We start from the raw sequence: 19,876 nt of genomic DNA on the forward strand, positions 1-19,876 counted from the left end.
TCGAGAGTTTAGCATTGGTTATCTATATTCAAATAGAGCTTGTTTCCATAGCAAGACAGTCAGTGTGCCCCATTGAACATCTATCTCCTATGTAAGGCAAAATAAATAAATAGTTTGATCCAATGGCATTCTTTAAAAAATTAAAATAAAGTCCAGAAGATTATCGTGAAGGAATTTTGCCATCTATAAGCTTGCTGCTTGAGGCAGTTCAAGGTGGCAGGATGTGAGGCAAATCTGATGACATTTAGACAAATTTGGCAGGGAGCAGGGCACCCGGGAGGGTGCTCCCCATCGCAGCTGTTCTTCCCTGTGTGCCTGTACCGAAAGGTGTGTCCTAAAAAGTTACCTGAGAAGCAATTTTGAAGGAGTAAATCAAATCCCAGTTTAAATGCTTCGGAGGGGATTTCTATGGAAAGGGACAGGAGGATAATCCTTTTATAATCACTTTTTTTTTAAGAGAGGCATTTTATATATATATAATTTTTTTACAGAGAGGAAGGGCGAGGGATAGGGAGCTAGAAACATTGATGAGTGAGAAACATTGACTAGCTGCCTCCTGCATCCCCACCACCGGGATGTGCCCGCAACCAATGTATATGCCCTTGACTGGAATGGAACCTGGGACCCCTCAGTCCGCAGGCAGATACTCTATCCACTGAGCCAAACTGGTTTCGGCAGTATAATCATCACTTAATCTATTGGTTTTACAGTGCCAGGCCTTCCTTCATGCTGGCTTTTCCTACTGTGGCCAATCAAAGTCACTCTGAAGAACACTGAGCTTTGTTCTTTAGAAAGAACAATGTGATATTTAGCCCTTTTTCTTTTCTCCATTCTCTTTTCTGTTCCCCGACTTTTGTGCAATTTGCCTCCTTAGGATCTCCGTAGCTGAGGGGAGGAGGAAAAAATAAATAAAACGAAGCAACACCTAGTTCCAGATGGCAGCTCCTCGACCAGGGTCTGCTGTTGGCAGAGTGTGAAGCTGCTGAGTGCCTTCCCTACCAGAGGAAGTGCCCTCTGAACCCCCCTGAGACTGGCTCCTTCACCCCATTCAAGCCTCAGCTCAAATATCCCACCTCACAGAGACCTCCCATTACTCACTCCAAAATAACCCCTGGGGGCTGCCCTTTGCTTAATGCCAACACACGTTTCTTCTTCAGTTTATCACTCATTTTATTACTGACATTTTATTCTGTACTGATGTGTCCACTGTTAAGTAGCGAGCCCTGGTCAGAAAACAAATGACAGGAGGGCAGAGTCTGCTTTGCTGACCGATGTAGGCCCAGTAATGGGAAAAGTATCTGGCAAATAATTGATGCTCCAAAAACTATTTGTTAAAGGACTGACTAGTTTAGGTAAATTATATTTCCATGTTCTTTTTTTTCTTTTGAAACATATGTATATATATTTCCCCCTGAGTGAGGAGCCACTCGTCCCACTTAGAAAATCAGCATTACTGTCTCCCCAAACATGTTCAAGGTGCATAGCTGCACAGATCAATTACCTGCTCCAGTGGTGGACACCAGCTTGGGCTTGCTGCGAGCGCCGTCCCCTTTGGTGGTGTAGGCTGTGACGGTGAGGGAGTAGGAAGTTTCAGGCTGCAGCCCAGAAATGATCATGTCCTGAAATGACACAGTAGAATGGCACTTATTCAAAACATGCTCCCAATGCTCTGGGGGGAAATCAAGGCATCCGCTAGCGTTTCTGTGCATGCTTCCACATTCCCTGCAGCCATGCTAAGCACTGGAAGTTGCATGCCTGGAGCTCATGCTAGGGGTGATGGTTTCATGCTGACACTGAAGTGGGGTCAGCGCACGTAGGGCAGCTCTGAGGGAAAGTAGTTAAAGACATAAAACTTGGAGACAGAACACTTAATTCTTGAATTTAAACCCACTTCCCCTCATTTATAAGCTTGGTGATCCAAGATATATGAGTTCAACTCGGCGCCTCAGTTTCTCATGTGAAAGTTATAATAAGACCGCAAGGATTGAATGGGCTACATCAGGTAAATGATGAGAACTATGGCTGGCTCCTAGGGAGCAATCCATACACTAGCGGTTATGTTTCTGCCAGCAGCTCTCCATGGACATCCCCTACAGCCTGGCCCACAGACTGCAGATGGGCTGATGCCAATGCAGCCTGTTTTACCACCCGGGACCCATCTTGCCAAATGGCTGATCTGTTGGACCTAGACATCCTGAGATTGAGGTCAGTTTCTCCGGACTCATGAAACATAGCACTGGTTGATTGTGTAGGCTATGAACAATAATCATTATATACGCAGGACAATCTTCTGTTCGACTGAATAATTATCTGAACTAAAACCAAATGAAAGGACTGGCTCTGCCATGTCACAAATATTGTCAAGTAATTCTGTTTAGAAAATGTTAAATAGTACCAACATTATTTATTAAAACTCTGTTTTTGTGTTAGTAAAGGCCCCAAGCTGTGATAATTATTAAGACTAGACAGAGAACGGTTCGTCCAAATTGGAGGTTACATGATTCTTTACACAGAACTATTGATTTGTCCTAGAATTATTTTTAGAGATACACAGAGGGTGAGTAATAATGAATAATAATAATAAAAAACAACCCTTCCAGGTTTTTGGTACAGCTATGTTTTCAAATGAAGTGTGATAAACTTAAGAAAATGCGCAATGCCATTGCTCCCCACATCTGAAGACAATGTGAGTGAGAGCTCAGCGAATGGGTTGGATTGTGTGGAGGACAGCGGGACCTTTCTGTGCAAGGCTGTAATGGGCACCACAGAACTCAATGGTTGACAATGATCCCAAATATGACAGCTTCTACAATGTGCTTTTCTCAAAAAAGTAGCAGCATCAACAGTGTGGAAATTCCAGCACTTCGGATTCCATCTTGAAGAGCCATTGGGAATACTATCCTGCCAGATGAATGGACTAAATTTGGGAGAGGAATTTTATTTTCAGGAACTTGGAATGGTTTTACGAACATTACAGAGAACATAATAACTAAGTGAACCACCCGAGAGTGGCATTTTCAACTGTGGCAGACAATAGCGAGGCCAAAAAACCGTGATGGGTAAATGCCAACCTTATTGTTTTCAATGTCTCCCCTCACATGCTACTACTGGATTGCTGCTGGAAGCAGGCAAGGCTGGGAGGCAAAAAGAAGCAAGGCTTGGTCCTGTCGCCAAATTGTGGCAAGTATTTTATATCCTCTGAGCCTTGTACAAGTTTCCCAATTACATAGTAGGTTAACTATTATACTTGTGTCCTTCCTCCAGCCTATGTGACAGGACATTGTAAACAATGCAATTTGAAGTTGGTCAGACCCTCTGTGGCCCTACAATCTCAGCTGGCTACCTCTCTGCCTGCCTGGATCACACCTTCTCAGGTTGCATTTTCTCTCTCTAAGCTGAGGGTGTACTTCCTGGTGGCTTCCTACCCTCTGAGGGTTAGGCTGGCCAGTTCCTCACTCTGTCTTTTCCTATCCCATCCACTTCTTGTCCTTGCTTGCTAAAAGCTGGCATTACTGGATGTTCTGTAATAGTCTCTGGTCTTCTGTTCAAAACAAAACAAAACAAAACAACAACAACAACAAAGAAAGAAAAAGGGGGGAAAAAAAGACAAACAACTGCATTCATTTTCAAACCTTAAAGGCTTTTCTCCCTTCATCCCAAATCCATTTCTAGCCCTGACTTCCTCTAGTGGACATACATTGCACACATCTGCCAGACGGCTTCCCTGGGCTGTCACAGGGACCTCAAGCTCCGCAGGACTAAAGCTGAACTAACATTCCCAGAAGCAGACTCCTCCTTTTGCTTCTTTATTTTAACAAATGGTGGAGCATCTTTAAAACTTCAAAGCCATGATTTGACCCCTTTTTTTCTTCCTCAAATTCTTAGCTAGTCAGCAAGTTTTTGCCAATTTTTTAAAATGTTGATCAGAAACATCACTTATACCATTTCTGTTGCCTGAACTCTGTTGAATTGCTATCCCTGCGTGACTATGTTAGCAAAAGAGCTCTTGCTACCTGTTTCCTTGTCTACTATCTTCTTTCTTTCTAATCTCTCCACTAGGTCTGCAGGTAATGATCCACTGAGAAAGACGTGAAATCAATTTAGTCAGTCGTGACCACATTGAAAAAAAGAAACAGAATATACTTGAATGCAAACTATTAAAGTTTATATATATTTAAAGGTAAGACAGTGTTTTGAAAAACTTTTATTTTAAACATATGCATGGGTGATGACATATAATGCATTTCTTACTATGGGACATGGTCAAAGAAGTTTATCAAACAACGCTATGCTGTTGATTTTTCAATGTTGTGCCAAGATTGATTTTTTGGCTATATTTAGCATAACTTACTAACTAGAACCCTTGATTTCTGTCAAATTGGCAAGCTCACTGTCACCTGACTATATCACACTTGTGACTGCCTCAATCTGCTCACCTTTAAAATATATGTTCCTGCCTCTAACTCTATAGTGTTCGGGTACACGTACACACACACACACACTTTCACCTCTTCAATCCCTGCTTATCCTTTAAGTTCTCAACTAAATTTTCAGGACCTCTTCCAACGTCTGGTCTAGTGTTTCTAAATGTCCAGCACTTACTGATATTGTCACTCATTTACTAATTAATTACACATTGCTTGATATCATCATGTATATTGTATTTTCTGAAACTTTCCTAATCTTTACATCCTTCCTAGCCACCTAGACTATAAGCACTTCAAAGGCAAGTGCCACATCTTGTATCCCCTACTGTACCATATATTGAATAAGATCTCAATAGATAACATAATCTACTCAATCAATTCTTTTTTAAAAATCTTCCCTCAGTGGGATAACATTTTACTTCTTGCCATGACTCATTCAAGTTTAATGAAACTTGTATGGATACAACAGAGAGTTGCATAGATTTAATTGGTGCCAGATCCACCTCATGTGATCTACTGAGTCGGATTTATGAGCGGCCTACAATAAATAAACAACTTGACAGATTGAGTCCATGATGCTGCCACTTAATGCGTGCCTCCTCTATGTCACACGGCAGAGTTAGTAGCAGCCACAAAAATAAGATGAGCTCATGATATTTCTTATGCAACCAGTAACCCCATGCCAATGTCACAAACCAAACCAAAATATAAAGGATAAGGGAGTAAAGGTAATTTAAAAATAATTGGTTAGTTCATGCAGTCAAACAGTGGTGACATATCACAAATACATGAAAGAGGAGTATCAGGGAAAAAAAAGCATTTATCATGTGTTTTGACAAACGCAGTAAAAAATTACTCACATGTTCAGTAGTATCATCAAATTCCCACTGATTGAGATTAAGAAGGTTGGAGAGGGAAAAACAAAATAAAAAGAAATGAAGAGAAATTTGTAGCCTGATAAAGGTAATGGTGTCCTTGTTAGATTTAAGAAAAGAAAAATAAAAGCAATTGGAACAGGGTACACAATCAAATTCCAAAGAGTTTAAGTGCATTATGCTGCCACCTTCATTCCCAATTGAAGTAAAATGCTCTGTGTTGCTACCACTAAAACTGCCCATTTTCCAAATTTTCCATTGGGATAAATTAAGAAGGCACAACAAAAAGCTACTACACACTACGTTGTGACATTTATTTTGACTTTTTCTTTAAGTTACATAGTTAATTCAAGTCACTATTAAGATTAACACCTCTCGTCAATACTGAAATCCTATGGTCCTAGTGAAGTCCTATAGATGTATGACATTTCAGTGAATATTTAAAGAGAAAATATGAGATGAGCAGAAAAAAGGGGGGATACACAAGGAAAATCAGCTACTTAATAAAGAAAAGCCAAGTAGAAGAGCAGAAAAAAAGGAGATTGACTGACGTTTAAGGCAATTTTGTATTATATGATTCCACTACCTATCACTTTCTCAATGGAAAGAGTAACAGAACTACAGTTCTATAAGGTAATATTATCTAAGAACAGAAGAACATGGAAGCAGACTTACAAAGTAAAAATAAGTACCGATGGCTTTATTTCTTATTATGAGAGTGCTCTATTTTACAGGCAGCACAAATAAAAAAGTTGAAAAAGCAAGCCAATGGCCCTTTCCCAGATCTCAGGGACACTATGAAGCTCCAACCCTATTTACAGAACTGACCTCCAAACCAAAACCATACAACTGGTTTCAAGGTTGAGAAGTTAGTCACTAATCCACCTCCTTTGGTTAGGATATCTCAAGACTGAAGCAAATATAAGAATCTTTGTGAGTTGATTATGTTGAGACCTGGGTTAAATAATTCCCTCAGAGCCACAGGGCTATTTATTTGCCCTCTTCTTCTCATTGAGGCAAATCAAAGTTTGGAAACCTGGTTCATAATTTTTCTCACTTTCATATAAAAGAAGGGATTTTCTACTGAAATGTGTCAAATTATTTTAGATTTAGTTTTTAATTGATTTTGAGAGAGAGGAAAGTAGAGGGAGAAAGAGGAAGGGAGGGAGAGGAAAACATAGATGTGATATGAGAGCAAAACATCCATCAAGAATTGAACCAACAACCTTTTGATGCACTGTATGATACTCAACTAACTGAGCTATACAGGCCAAGACAGAAATGTTTCAAATTTTCAGAAATATCAGCCACTGCCATGCCCAGCTACCGATTTCTCTGGACAAGCAAAGCACTTGCCTATTCATCATATCCCAACAATCTTGGAGCAAACATAAATAAGCTAGTCCAGCAGTCACCAACCGGTGGCCCATGGACCACTGGTGGTCCGTGAGGTCTTAAAAGGTTGGTGACTGCTGACTAGTCCATGGGGTATGTATAATCCCCATAATTGTAGTCACTGATTGAAATCTTTCTCTCCCTTTAAGAAAAAAAAATGACATATGGATTTTATGGTACTATTTTTGAATCACTACTAATTTATGGACAAATTAATGTTGTTTTAAACTGATCACAAAACAAAGTTATGACTATATAGTTATAAACAACTGCCTTAGGATCAATTTCTCACATACTCAACTAATACTTTTCCTAACTTGGCTCAACGTAAGGATCCCATTTAGTCCCTGGGAAACTCTCATTTTTATCATGGTCCTTATCCTCATTTTCTGGGAAATGAAACGATTCTTTTCACCAAATACGTAATTTAATAAAGAAGTTATAAATAATATACTATCAGGATACCTTTCCCGAAAAAGAATGTCTTCTTCAACGGGAGAGCTCATATATTTAGAAATTAGGTCAACTGAATTCTAAGTAGTTTTGATACAGTAGAGAGTAGATGCTATCAGCAAAACCACTTCTCAGAATTCTTCCCCTTGATTTGATTAAATCTAGTTTGAGGTCAGAAAGGCAAACTCAGACGCAGCTACAGAGAGCTGAGTACCTGCATTTGAAGAAAACAGTTAACATGTTTTTAATCAGATGTGTCATTTCACTCCAATTTGTTTTCTCACTTGACGGCAACTCTGATTAGAAGGTGTGTGCACATTGTGTACAGGATTCTGTACGAGACTTTTAAGATGTAAAGAAAATCAAAATGGGGCCCATGTCAAGAGTCAGACTTAAGTAAAATCATAGAAAAACAGGTACGGAAACAGAGCCTCACCTGCGCATCAGCCAGCATGACATCCTTCAGCATGGGCTGGCCCTTGGGCTCCCCATTCTCCATCTTCACATAATGCACCTGGTAGCCTCGTATCTGGCCATGCTGTTTGTTGGGCACGGGCGAGCGCCATGTGACTTTAACAGATGTTGAGTTGACAGCCTCTACCTCGACTTTGCGAGGAGGACCACTAGGAACTGGAACAACATCACCGGATAAAATTATAGGCACTTGCCCCACCCAGTCACAGCATTTTCTTTACTTAGGTTTTTGTTTTCTTTTTTTAAAAAAATGGGCAGACCCGCTATGTCTCCTTTGTGGAATACAAACATTTTCAACCAAGGAAAATGCTCAACCAATCTGCTCTACCTTTTAAGAAAAGATCAAAAAACATGACCGATGCCAAAAAAAAAAGTATGGAAGAAAAAAAAAAGAGTATCAGAGAAATAGAAAAACATGTAAAAAATGTACAAAAGCCAAGGAAGATGCTTTGAGGTTCAAAGCATTAAAGCACAAAGAGGTATAGCATTGAAATAATAACAAAAACCGGTTGTTGATTGCTGTGTGTGTTTTTTTTTTAAGGTTTCTTTTTAGCAGAAAAAAAAAAGATTCTTGATTACATGGATTTTCTTCTTTTTTTCTCATCTCAAAGGTATTCCATACAACACATGCCAAAAAACTTAAAATGCGGAGCATCAGTGCTTCTGAAATATGCAAGACAAAAGGCAACAAGAAGATAAGAAGGCAGTTTTTAAAAAAGTTAACTTCAAAATGTAAAAGAAATGGCTACAAAAAAAAAAAAAAAGCCAAGGAAAATGCAGAAGACTTTAGATGCAGGTACAGAGGAAGAGCCTGAATTGCAAGGTCATAGGAGCCAGCTGTCCATTTAAAGGGAAGAAAATTACTCTGTTCAGATTGAAAGCAAAAAAATAAAAATCAAAAAAATAAAAAATAAATAAATCCCAGGCTGTAACAAAGATAAGTCTTTGGCAAAAAAAGTGACGTTAAGAGTGATGCCGGGTAAAAAAGATAAGCAGAGAAAAAACGGGATATTGTTAGCCTATCAAAAGACAGCAGACCGAGATTGTGTCGGAAGGGAGCAAACGGGCGTAGCAGAGGCAACATACCATCTTCATCGGTTCGAATCAACATGGACAAGCTCTCGGGGCCGGGGCCGACGTCTGTGTGGGCTGTCACAGTGATCCGGTACTCAGTCCATTTTTCCAGCTGTTCCAAAAGGTAGTGGGTAGTGTCCGAAGGAATTCCCAAAATCTCGTGAGGCTTGTCATCTTCTCCATCCACTGCGATGTACTTGATGGAGTATTCGGTGATAATGCCATTCTGTTTTTCCACCGGTGGAGGTTGCCAACTTACCAAAATGCTAGTGGAACTTGGGCTGGTACAACTAATGTCTTGAGGAGGAGCTGACGGCTCTTATGTTGGTAGTGAGTTAAAGGAGGGTTTGAGTGAGAGGACAGGAGTGGTTGGAAAAAGAAAAATGATAAAACAAAAGAAAAGGCAAAATAAATAAACGAACAGTAAGGGCAACGAAACAAAAACAAGGCTTTGAAACTTAAAATAAATTTAAAAAAAATAAATGATGTGCCTTGGCTTAGTCACATGAACAAACCAAAAGAAAAATATGAATAAATGACCAGAAACAAATGTTAAATAATGAGTGGGGGGAATATGTGAACATGAAACCTTGAGATAATAGAGCCTCCAACAAAGTTACCTACCTGCAGTTTAAATTCTTCTTCTAAACCAATCCCTCAGTATTCCCCGGCCCTACTGTACAGATTACCCAACGTCAGCAAAAGCTGCAAATACTGCAGGTTATATTAAGGAGCATCTTGATGGGGCTTCACAGATGCTGTTTCAAGTGTTCATTTCTACATTCTAGAATGAAGGCAATTCCCATACAGCATTCATTTGTGAGAGCATTCTTCAGTGTGAAAAACTGCAATAACTATGAGACACCCCTCCACAATTCCAGTTATTTTAAAAGGGAAGAAATAAAAGCCCAGCGAACATAAACGGGTTCCCTCTGACTATCTGGAAAATGGATTGTGCCGGACCGGTTTGAATGAAAGGCATTAGCCTAACATTGATCACAGCCCATGTACAGTGAGCATGCAGAATCGATAAAGGAGGAAAAGGCATAGTCCAAGGTTTACCTACCCGAGAGCAATGTCAGGCTTGTTGGTTCTGACTGTAACTCGTACTTACCCTACATCAGCTTTCAGCTTTTTAAAAAATTATAACTCTGCGTGAGACACCGTTGCTAGTGAAGAATTAGATTCCACCAGCAAATTTTGGTAAAATCAATAACCATCATCTATCTCTTACAAAATGTCAATTACACAGCCATTAAAAAGAACTGCTTAAAAACCTGAGGAACATCTGGAAAAGGTATGACTTAGCTTTCACTTTGTACATCAATTTCTTTCATTTTCTATATAATTATTCATATAAAATAGGGTTGACAAAAGGAGTAACAAGATAAACTTTCTTACTGCCCACTTAAAAATAAAACTGGTCACCTTCTGAGCAATTAATTTTCCATGACATTAATCAAACATAGCATCACTTGAAAAAAATTAAAAAGCAATAAAGACCAATACAGATGTGATCCAAAATTATTTTTAAAGTTAATAACATATGTTCCTAAAAACAAACAAACAATCGGGATAAGACACGCATAAATACATACATATTTTAAGGCAGTATCTGTGGTACAATTAATGAGTAAATCATTTCTAAATGTTTGATTTGCAATATGTACAAGCAGTAATTTGACACTGTGGGTCTTAATCTTATGTCGTGCCACGTCTACTGAATCGTTTGGAGGATTATCAGCCTTTGCATGTCTTGTATTTTTCATTAGGGACAATCCAAAGAGAAAGCTCCCTGTACTGACACAAAGAAAATCCTCATTGAAAGGCTTGTAATTGTAAAGTAAGATTTGTAAAATCACTAGAACATCGCTCTTATTGATTCTGACTACAGGAACTTATATTTCAAATTATACAACTATTTTAAAGGCACCATCATTATTCATAATAAATGGACTTATTCATGTTACAGCAAGGACTCATTTGTAACTCTTTTTAAAAAGCTGATTTGGTTTTCATGACACTGCCACCTTCAGACCTTCTATTCTTTGACTACAGTCAATACCATTTGAAGCTATTATTTTTAATAAAGAAAATATAAGCTTTTTGTGTAGTTTTAACAAGTCTATTTTGTCCCTATATAAGTATGTATGTATGTATGTATATATGTATGCCAAAAAGTCATTTGTAAAATACAATCTTTGAGCATGATCACATTCCTTTTTATTAAATATCTGATTAGCCTGGCTGGAATTCAAAGCAGACATACAAACCTCATTTACATACATGCTTTGGATTTGAAGAGAAAGACAATTTTATGGGAATAAGGTATAATCACTAATCAATTAAGCACAGGATCCTAATACTTTTCATATGAATTATGATGTTTTGAGAAAGAATATGATTTTTATTATTTTCAAAACCCTGCAAGATGCCAGGTTTCTATAGAAGAATGAAATATGAAAGACGTGCTTATATGGAAGAAAATTTATATTTCAAGATATATAAATTTTGTTTGTTGATAGACCTAAAATTAAGTCAATATAGCACCCTCTTTACAAAATTTAATACATTTGTATTATTCTTATCTATTGCATATAACTATATCAAAATCACTTATAAACTATCAAAAAAATCTAATAATTCTATAAGACAATTCAACTCAAGGTAAATGGTTGTTTAATAGACTAATTATAGAAACATATTAATAAAGAGCAGATTGTTTCCCGTGGAAAGTTTAGTCTCTTAGAATACTATCTCCCATATAAGTCTTTGCAAAAAAACAATATTAACAATCTGCCCTGGACACTATGAACCCATACTGTGATAATCACAACTATTCCTAAAGTAACACTTCCAAAAAGAAATGAACCTGAAGAAGCAAAATAGAATTTAGGATTGCAAATGTACTTGTGATTATTCCATTGTTCCTAAATTGGTCCAGATACAGATTTGCTGTGAATGTTCCAAATTTTAGCAAGTACTACTTGCAGAGTTAATAACAAACTAAGTCACAAGAGTTCAGCTTTTTCTCTGAGTAGGAACAAGTACGTGAAATGAAGTTATTTGCTAGCAAAGCTAAAACCTGCGTGCTTAGAAAAAGATAACACACTTTGGTCTTTTGCTGCCTCTTTAGTTTGCTAAGCCTTCCTCTGATTATTATGCAGTGTTCTCAGCCCAAATTTTGCTTTACAGCCTCGTAATTCATTAAATGGGGCTTGATCTAACATCTCTCACCCACTTTTCTCATCTCTCCATTTCTTTGAGTCTTTCAATTTAGGAAGGGATCTGCTATTTTGGACCGAACTTGAAAACATAGCTCACGGTTGTACTCTAATCCCCAACGTTGGAAGCTTGCTAGCATAGAGACTACTGACTAGTAAGCATAGTAATCAGCAGCTCTGTTTGCTGGTGGGGGTAAAATCCAGCAACACCTCCTAGTGAAAAAAAAGGGCAGGAAGGAAGTAAAGAGAGACACCTACTTGACTGCATGGTTCTAGCTGATATTTCAGCTGTGGAAGCACCCAGGCCTTGAGGAGAGCGTGCCGCCAGACGGAAGTAGTACAAGCTGTTTGGTTTCAGCCCTTGCAGCCGGTAAGACGTCCCTGGCTCAATGGTAATCCGTTGCTGTAGATAAGTAATAAGAGAGCGTGGTCATCTTCATGGGGGCAACACACAGAAGCAGCAGAGTATCAAGAACTCTACTAGGGAAACTGCATAATGAAAATATCAGCATCTCAAAGGCAAGTTTCTACAGTAAATAAGGCAACTGGAATGAGGGTAAGCCAGGGGCCTTTACGATGACGATACAGCTCTCCAAATGCATTGGATGAAGGGGAGATGGAGAAGCCATCACCGACAGGTGTGTCCTACCTTTACGGCAGGGGTGTTGCTGTAACTTAGCCCACAATACAGACTGACAGCCCAGGAGGCCCAATATGTGTGGTACACCTGAAGAGAGGCCTAGCTGGCTCAGTGCCCTGAGTTTCTGTAATCTAAATGGGGGCAAAGAATATGTGGCCAAAAGTAACAACAGAAACCGATACGCAGTTTTCCAGAGATTGCTATAACAGATAACTAAAATTTCCAAGGTCTGATGGGATAAAAATCAGATGTCAGTTACTAAAGAAAGCTGGATCATTTATATGAAATCTAGGATACTTATTTTTTAATTTTTTTTATTGTTTGAAGCATTACAAATAGTAGTACATATGTCTTCTTTTTCCCCACTTGACCTCCACCCAGCCTCCCCCCCCACCCCCCGCATATGCCTTCACCTGCCCCCCCGCCACTGTGTCTTGTATCCATTGGTTATGTGTATATGCATGCATACAAGTCTTTCGGTTGATCTCTTACAGCGCCACCCCCCCCCTTTTTTTTTGTAATTTCTTTTCTTTGGGAATAGAAAGTCTGCAGCTAGAAAAAAAATATCAATTTTTTCTGTAATTTTTAACATCATAAAGGACTTCTGCAATAATATTTCTTTAATCAAATATTATAATTTCTGCCCTGGCTGGTTTGGCTCCATGGTTAGAGCATGGACACAGATTTGATTGCTGGTCAAGGGCACATAGCTCAGTTGCAGGCTTTATCCCCAGCCTCAGCTGGAGCGTGTGCAGGAGGCAACCAAAGACTCTCTCACATCGATATTTCTCTCTCTCTCTCTCTTTCTGTTCTCCCCCATCTTCCCCCCCCCCATCTTCCCCTCCTACACTCTCTCTAAAAAAAATCAATGGAAAAATATCCATGGGCAAGGATTAAAATAAAGTTATAATTTCTATTCATGCTTGAAATTTGCCTGTGCATTTTAGCAAAAATGCACCTGTCTATGGGTAATCAATTGCAGATTGAACATTAGCCTGTAGTAAACCTTAAAATACATACTAAAATGTAATCTAATATGGCATAAATAATCTTAGGCTTTTTATAAAATACCGCTTGCTGTTCACCCAAACAGAAATCATTCAAGAGAAATTCAAGTACAAAGCCAGAAAAAAACATCCCTAGGGTGTTCTGCCTTAAAAATACAAAGGATTTTAAAATTGTAGATATACCAAACAAGGGAAAAAGTCTTCCCTCAATAAACAATTTTAAGTCAGAGTAGGTGTGCCAACATTCAAGCATCAAAAAAAAAAAACAAAATGGCCACTGTCTTTGCTGTTTTTACACTATTTCTCAGTTGAGCAGTAGGTTACGATTTCAAATAATTTAATGCTGATTTGTATCTTGCTGAACCCAGATATCGTTATGAGTATTTTAAGTTATATCTGCATATAAATTACATAACTTTTCAAGTGATTAATGCATGTTGGCTTTGTTAGCTAAATCTAAAGGCACTGCATTTAGAACCTGGTCTGTGGAGATTCTGCTCAATTTAAACAGATGTCATAAAATAGAAGTTTACAGTAAAAAATAATTTATGATAGCATACAAATGGTGGCCAACAAGTGAACTGATACTAGTTTACTTAGTAGGTGAGTATTTAAAAACGGTATTCCCTGTTAGATCTTAGGGGCCGTTTAGCTTGGTGAAGATCTTTTTAAGATAAAGAATGTTAGGAGTTAAAATACAATGGCTCGTGTGGATTGAGTTTTCATATATAGTTTTACTAACAGTTTGTCTAAATGTTCCCTGTTGGAATTTATATTAGCAAAAGACGCATATCCATTACTATAATAGATTCACTTTCTGGAAATGTTAGTTGTATCTTAATAATAGATTCACTTTCTGGAAATGTTAGTTGTATCTTAATAACTGATTTCTACAGTCTATTCAAAGTGCAACCAAGATGCAGTGTAACCTAGTGATTAAGGAACATTCTGGTAACTGACTGCTTAGATTTAAAATTCTGTTCCTGCCACTCAGTAGCAGGAACCTTTGAGATAAGTACTTACCTTCTTTCTACACCTCCACTGTGTTGTTATGTGAAATAGACTGACCCATAGCACTGTGGTGAGGATTAAATAAGTTAATATATGTGAAACCCTTGGAACACTGCCTGTTAATATATTAATTATTCTGATTTTTGATTCTCAGTGACTATCAACAATATCCCGCTTTCTGTAATCTACTGCTATTTTATTTGCATAACATCCTCAAGCTTTATATATGCTCACTTTCATATCATAATTTCTGGCATACACATCAACAGTTGCTTTGGGGCATCTTTCTCTAAAAGCCGTTTGAACAAATTCACCTACTCAAAGCCGTGGAACTTACTTAGTTGTAAGTCTACGTAAGTGACTTAAGTACTTTAATGCCGAAGAGAAAAAAAGCAAGGCCCCAAGTCTCATGGGTTACATTATTTTATAACCTCACACTTCCGTAAATAACATGGAAATTTGAGTAGAAAACTGTTCCAATTGGGCAACAGCTGTTTTGTTTGGCCCCTCCCAACCAGCAAGTCTCCAAATACCCTTTCTACTTTTTTGGTCAAGTGTCTCTTTTGATGCAGAAATCTTTTCTACCAAGGACCTCTGTGGGTACCTGACCTGCTTACAGACATGGGTAAGTACTCAAGGTGGAGCAGTGCCTCGGGGCAGTGACTGATTCCCGAGGCCAGCAGCCAGGTCCTACCTCCTCTCCAGGCTCCCCGTCTTTGTAGACCAGCTCATAGTTGGCGATGGTGTCTGAACGTGGAGGTGTCCAGGAGAGCAAAATACTTGTTTCAGACTCGGGTTCTGCTTTGAAATTGAGTGGTTGCCCTGGTACTAAAAACAGGAGGCAAAGGGTTGAGATAACCATCAGCATCAATAGTCATTAGTTCTTTCATTAGTGCATCTGCTTCAACTCGTGGTCGGCAAACCGTGCTCGCAAGCCACATGTGGCTCTTTGGCCCCTGGAGTGTGGCTCTTCCATAAAATACCACAGCCTGGATGAGCCTATTTTGAAGCAGTGGCATTAGAAGAAGTTTAAGTTTAAAAAATTTGGCTCTCAAAAGAAATTTCGATCGTTGTACTGTTGACATTTGGCTCTGTTGACTAATGAGTTTGCTGACCACTGGCTTAAACCTTCAAAAGGGGTCCACCTGTAACAGCTTAATGGAGTGCTAGGTCCCTTACAATGTCCAGGTAAACGTGTATAGAAAGGTCATTTTCCTCCTTCAAGGAACAAGAACAATATTATGAACACTGTCCTTGTTCTTTATAATATCTATACCAGATGCAGAATATATTAGTCTCTTAATTCAGTTTTACAAATAACACAATTACTTACTTCATAATATGGATGCACATAATCCAAGAGATGATTTATATATAAAGCCCTTGCAATAAATATTGCCTAAATCGTAAAGAGTGCTAAATACATAAAAGTTATTGCTATTTTGCAAGTAAATGGGCATTTATTCTCGAGCATTGCATTTACCTTTCAAAGCTATTTTCAATTAGGTTTATAAGATTCCACCTTCACGATATTAACAAACCTACAGGCAACCACAATCACTTGGCTTTTTTTTCCTTATCAACCTACATTTTAAGAAAGACTTTAAAAAGAGAGAGATATAAAGCTATCACAAATAATTGCTTCTAATTCCTAAATGACTTCACACACTAGACCTAATATAAACTTAATATTGTCCACAGTGAGAAGCTAAATTACTACATAAATGTCAAAGTTTACAGAATACACTTATTATCAGAGAGTAATTTAATAGAGGTTTTCCATGATACTTTCTTAGTCATATGACCCATGCAATAAACAATTTGAGAGAGCTATATGTATCAGATGTAAAAATGAATGGGACATCTATCCAGTTGAAAACACCTTACTCAAATGTTGTATTAGAGTAAGTTAACTAACCCCAATGTCTAAATTAACCCCTGATTCCCACCAGATCCTCTATCTGTTATGCACAAGGCTAAATGTACTTCTGGGCACCACTCGCACACCTAACCTCACATTATTCTTGGCCAGTGTCTGCTCATGCTCTGATCATCTGTCTGATGTATGTTTAAAAGCTTCCTTCTGTTTAAAAAGTGATTAAAGTCTAGGGGGATCTAGCAGAATGGTTTCTAGGATCTCTAATTATCATTTTATTTCACTGTATGCTCTGTGAACCTGTGAGTCTGTGTGTGTGTGTTTATGAGTACATGTGCAAGCAAACACACACATTCATGTTTAGGCTGACACTTAAGGCCGCCAATAGTGCTTCATATTTCTAATTGCATTCATCATCTTCTCTTCCTTTTTGTGTCATAGGCCTTGAGACACTCATTAATTTAATGCCTCCAGGAATGTACTTTCTGAACAGGATAACAGCGTATCTTTTTCTTTTTTTTTAAAGTATCTGCCCAGTGGGTGACCAAACACAATCATTCAGACTTAGAGGTGGAGACAAAAGAAGATAAAAGATCAAGAGAAAGAGAAGGAGAAACAGAGGGAAATAAAAAACAAATAGGCAAAGGGCAAAACAAATAGCAAATGTATTACTTCTAATATAAATGCCAAAAGCACTGGCAGCAGCAACAATGAACACCAAGAACCATCAGACAGGTGGAAAAATTATGACTGGATTCTACCATTTGGTAATGAGAGGGCTTCTCAGCCTAAATCTACAAAGACAGACACACACACACCACACACATCTGTGTATAATCACTTCCTTTTCTTTAGTTTTATCCCTTTTTTTCTTCCTCTAAACTTCCACAAATCCTGGAAGAAAAGAAAGCCTGTAATAACTGATTTAAACTAAACCAAAAGAGAGTGTTGGCACAAATGTAAAAACATAGACAGTATTAAAGGGCTGCTCTCAGGATCATAACTGCTTGTTACTTATTCGCCCCCTACCAAATTCTACTAATAAGTTAAGTGACATTGATTGAAAACATCTTGGAAATCTAATTAAGTTTTTCTTACTTAAACTGTTTGTTTTCCTGCTTTTAATTTGTCTTGAACAAATTCCTAGTGGGCCTCCATGTTTTATCCTTGTTTAGTGACACAAATTTCCCCCGATTCTCTAATGCTGTTTGGTTCTATTAGGAGCCCACTCCTTCTAAATAATGAATCAAATATGCATGTCAAAGTCTCAGTGGGTGTGCACTGTCTATTCTATTCCTAAGCAATGTAAGTAGTGGCCAGAGGACTTAATGGAAAGTCCCTTACCCTGATATTTAAGGGGAACTCCTCCTCAGCTCCCACCATCTCCTTCTTTGGAAAAACTTGGAGGGTGACTGAATTTAGTGGGTTTTAGACTTGTGGTAGAAACAATTGCCTAGAATGTCAGACAGGTCAGGAGATGAAAGAGGGCAGGGAGCCCCTGCCCACCTGTAGGCACTGGCTAAGGCTCAGCCAGGGGATTGCTGCCTTTTGAAATATGGGCCCAGCCTTGCTGGAGCTTCTGACTTTTTTTCAATGGGTGTCAATAATAAACCTTGTAGGTAAAATCTTTCCATTTTTAACGACTGGGAAATAATGACATTCATTGAAATGGATTTTAAGATACTGTATGGGGCTCAATGTGCCTGCAGATGAAACGCAGCAAATGGACCTGCGCTTTTCAAGACCTTTTTATTATTAAATCTGGGTATACACGCATGAAGGCCTTCAGGTGCCACGACTCAGACTTTCCTGGGAAACTGGGGGTCCCCTGCAGGGACTGCTTCCAGGTTCTTTACTCAGAGCTGAAACCACCACCATGAAGCTGAGGCTTCAAAGGGAAAGCGAAAAGCTGTGAAATGAATAGATTCGTTTCTATATTCCCTCAACACATTTGTCCTAATGATGATAAGATAGGTACATAAAAAAAACACATTAGGGGATTCCAAACTGTCACATTTAGTTTCTGTGCTTAGAAATGCAGGGAATGCTTCATCATCTGTCCATTGTAATTTTATACCGAATATTGTGGCTACAGAGGCTCTCCTTAAGAAATGTTAATATTTATGTTTTATGCCTTGTTACACACACATATATGTAACATTTTTATTGCTCTCGTAGTCTTTAAACCTCAAACTTACTAGCATTCACTTCTTGTTTGCCGTATCTATTTAGTTTAAGAGCTTTTCTGTGTTGTAGCATTTACCTCACCAATTACCTGAACATGGGAAAATCAATCTGAAGTTCAGAGTAACTCATAAGCAAATGAAAAGAATCCATCCAGAAACTTACATGCAATTATTCCATATTAAAAAGAGAAAAGCATTACTATTGGCCATAAACTAAATTTATAATTTAAATGTAAAAAGAGGAAACAAAAGTAGAAATACAAATTTTTCTTTAAAATTATATGTAAGAAATGTTTATGTTCTGTAAAGTGTTATCAATGTTATATTCTTCTTAATTTACTTAATGTCCAAAAGGAAATATGAATGTGAGCTATCAATTACCTAAAATAATATTATAATCCCATTGATAAATGTAAAGTATTTGAGCAATAGTACTATTATACTTTATATAAATATGTAAAGGCAACTCAAAGACAGAGATGTAAATAAATAAGAAAAAAAATCTACATGTCATCTGAAATGCTGATAATGTTAGAAGAGATCAATAGTTGAGCAAAATGTAGGGCATATACCTAAAGAGAAAAAGATGATCATATGTGAAATGGCTAAACAACCATTTCATCTAGCCATTTATAAATATGAAATATTACCAAAGAGACTAGAAAGCCCAGGATTACTAAAATATCTAGTACTTTAATAAGGTACATATTTCCAAATGTATGTACCTAACATATTGATAAATGATTTAAAACAACAACAACAATGAAAGCAAGTCAGACTTATAGTGATAGTAAAACAAAATTCAAAACAAGGAGTCTGATTGTAAGTGCCACAAATATGTTACTGACAAAATAAGCACTTAATACACAAGCACCTGCACAAATCTTACTCTCAATTGTCATTAAATATCAATAAAAAAGTTAAACTTTATTACAGTTGCATTTACATCCAGAGCTCTTTAACTCATTGTTTAAACTATTTAGAGAAATCATTTAAATTGGGCTCATAATTTTGGCTATTGGAAGTCAGTATTTTTTTGGTTTGCTGACATAGACAACCTGTTGACTTATACTAATGATTTTTAAAGTTCTGGGAAGCTAAAGATCAATGTCTCTAAATGCCATATTTTTATATTATAACAATTTTACAATGCACAGAATTTGTAGTAGAATTACCTTCTTAAAAGTATTTAAAATTGATAATACTCATTAGCAATTAGTTGTAAATGTATATG

The 19,876-nt window shown here is 37.8% G+C and overlaps 1 protein-coding gene across 32 annotated transcripts in view; it reads right to left on the reverse strand.

Annotated features, from left to right (window-relative positions):
- The window catches only part of PTPRD (protein tyrosine phosphatase receptor type D), a 626,044-nt gene that overhangs the window by 158,754 nt on the left and 447,414 nt on the right, over nucleotides 1-19,876 (reverse strand). For 17 of the 32 annotated variants that reach the window (XM_045580211.1, XM_045580213.1, XM_045580225.1 and 14 more), the window contains 6 exons: nucleotides 15,275-15,408; nucleotides 12,181-12,325; nucleotides 8,711-9,016; nucleotides 7,587-7,780; nucleotides 5,288-5,314; nucleotides 1,502-1,619 (listed from right to left, as the gene is read on the reverse strand). In XM_045580211.1, the coding sequence (XP_045436167.1) occupies nucleotides 1,502-1,619; nucleotides 5,288-5,314; nucleotides 7,587-7,780; nucleotides 8,711-9,016; nucleotides 12,181-12,325; nucleotides 15,275-15,408 (924 nt within the window). The remainder of the gene's footprint in view (nucleotides 1-1,501; nucleotides 1,620-5,287; nucleotides 5,315-7,586; nucleotides 7,781-8,710; nucleotides 9,017-12,180; nucleotides 12,326-15,274; nucleotides 15,409-19,876) is intronic. The other 15 variants (XM_045580236.1, XM_045580231.1, XM_045580234.1 and 12 more) reach the window with 2 other exon arrangements.

This window comes from Pipistrellus kuhlii, unplaced genomic scaffold (assembly GCF_014108245.1).
Source record: "Pipistrellus kuhlii isolate mPipKuh1 unplaced genomic scaffold, mPipKuh1.p scaffold_m20_p_12, whole genome shotgun sequence".
Classification (NCBI taxonomy): Eukaryota; Metazoa; Chordata; class Mammalia; order Chiroptera; family Vespertilionidae; genus Pipistrellus; species Pipistrellus kuhlii.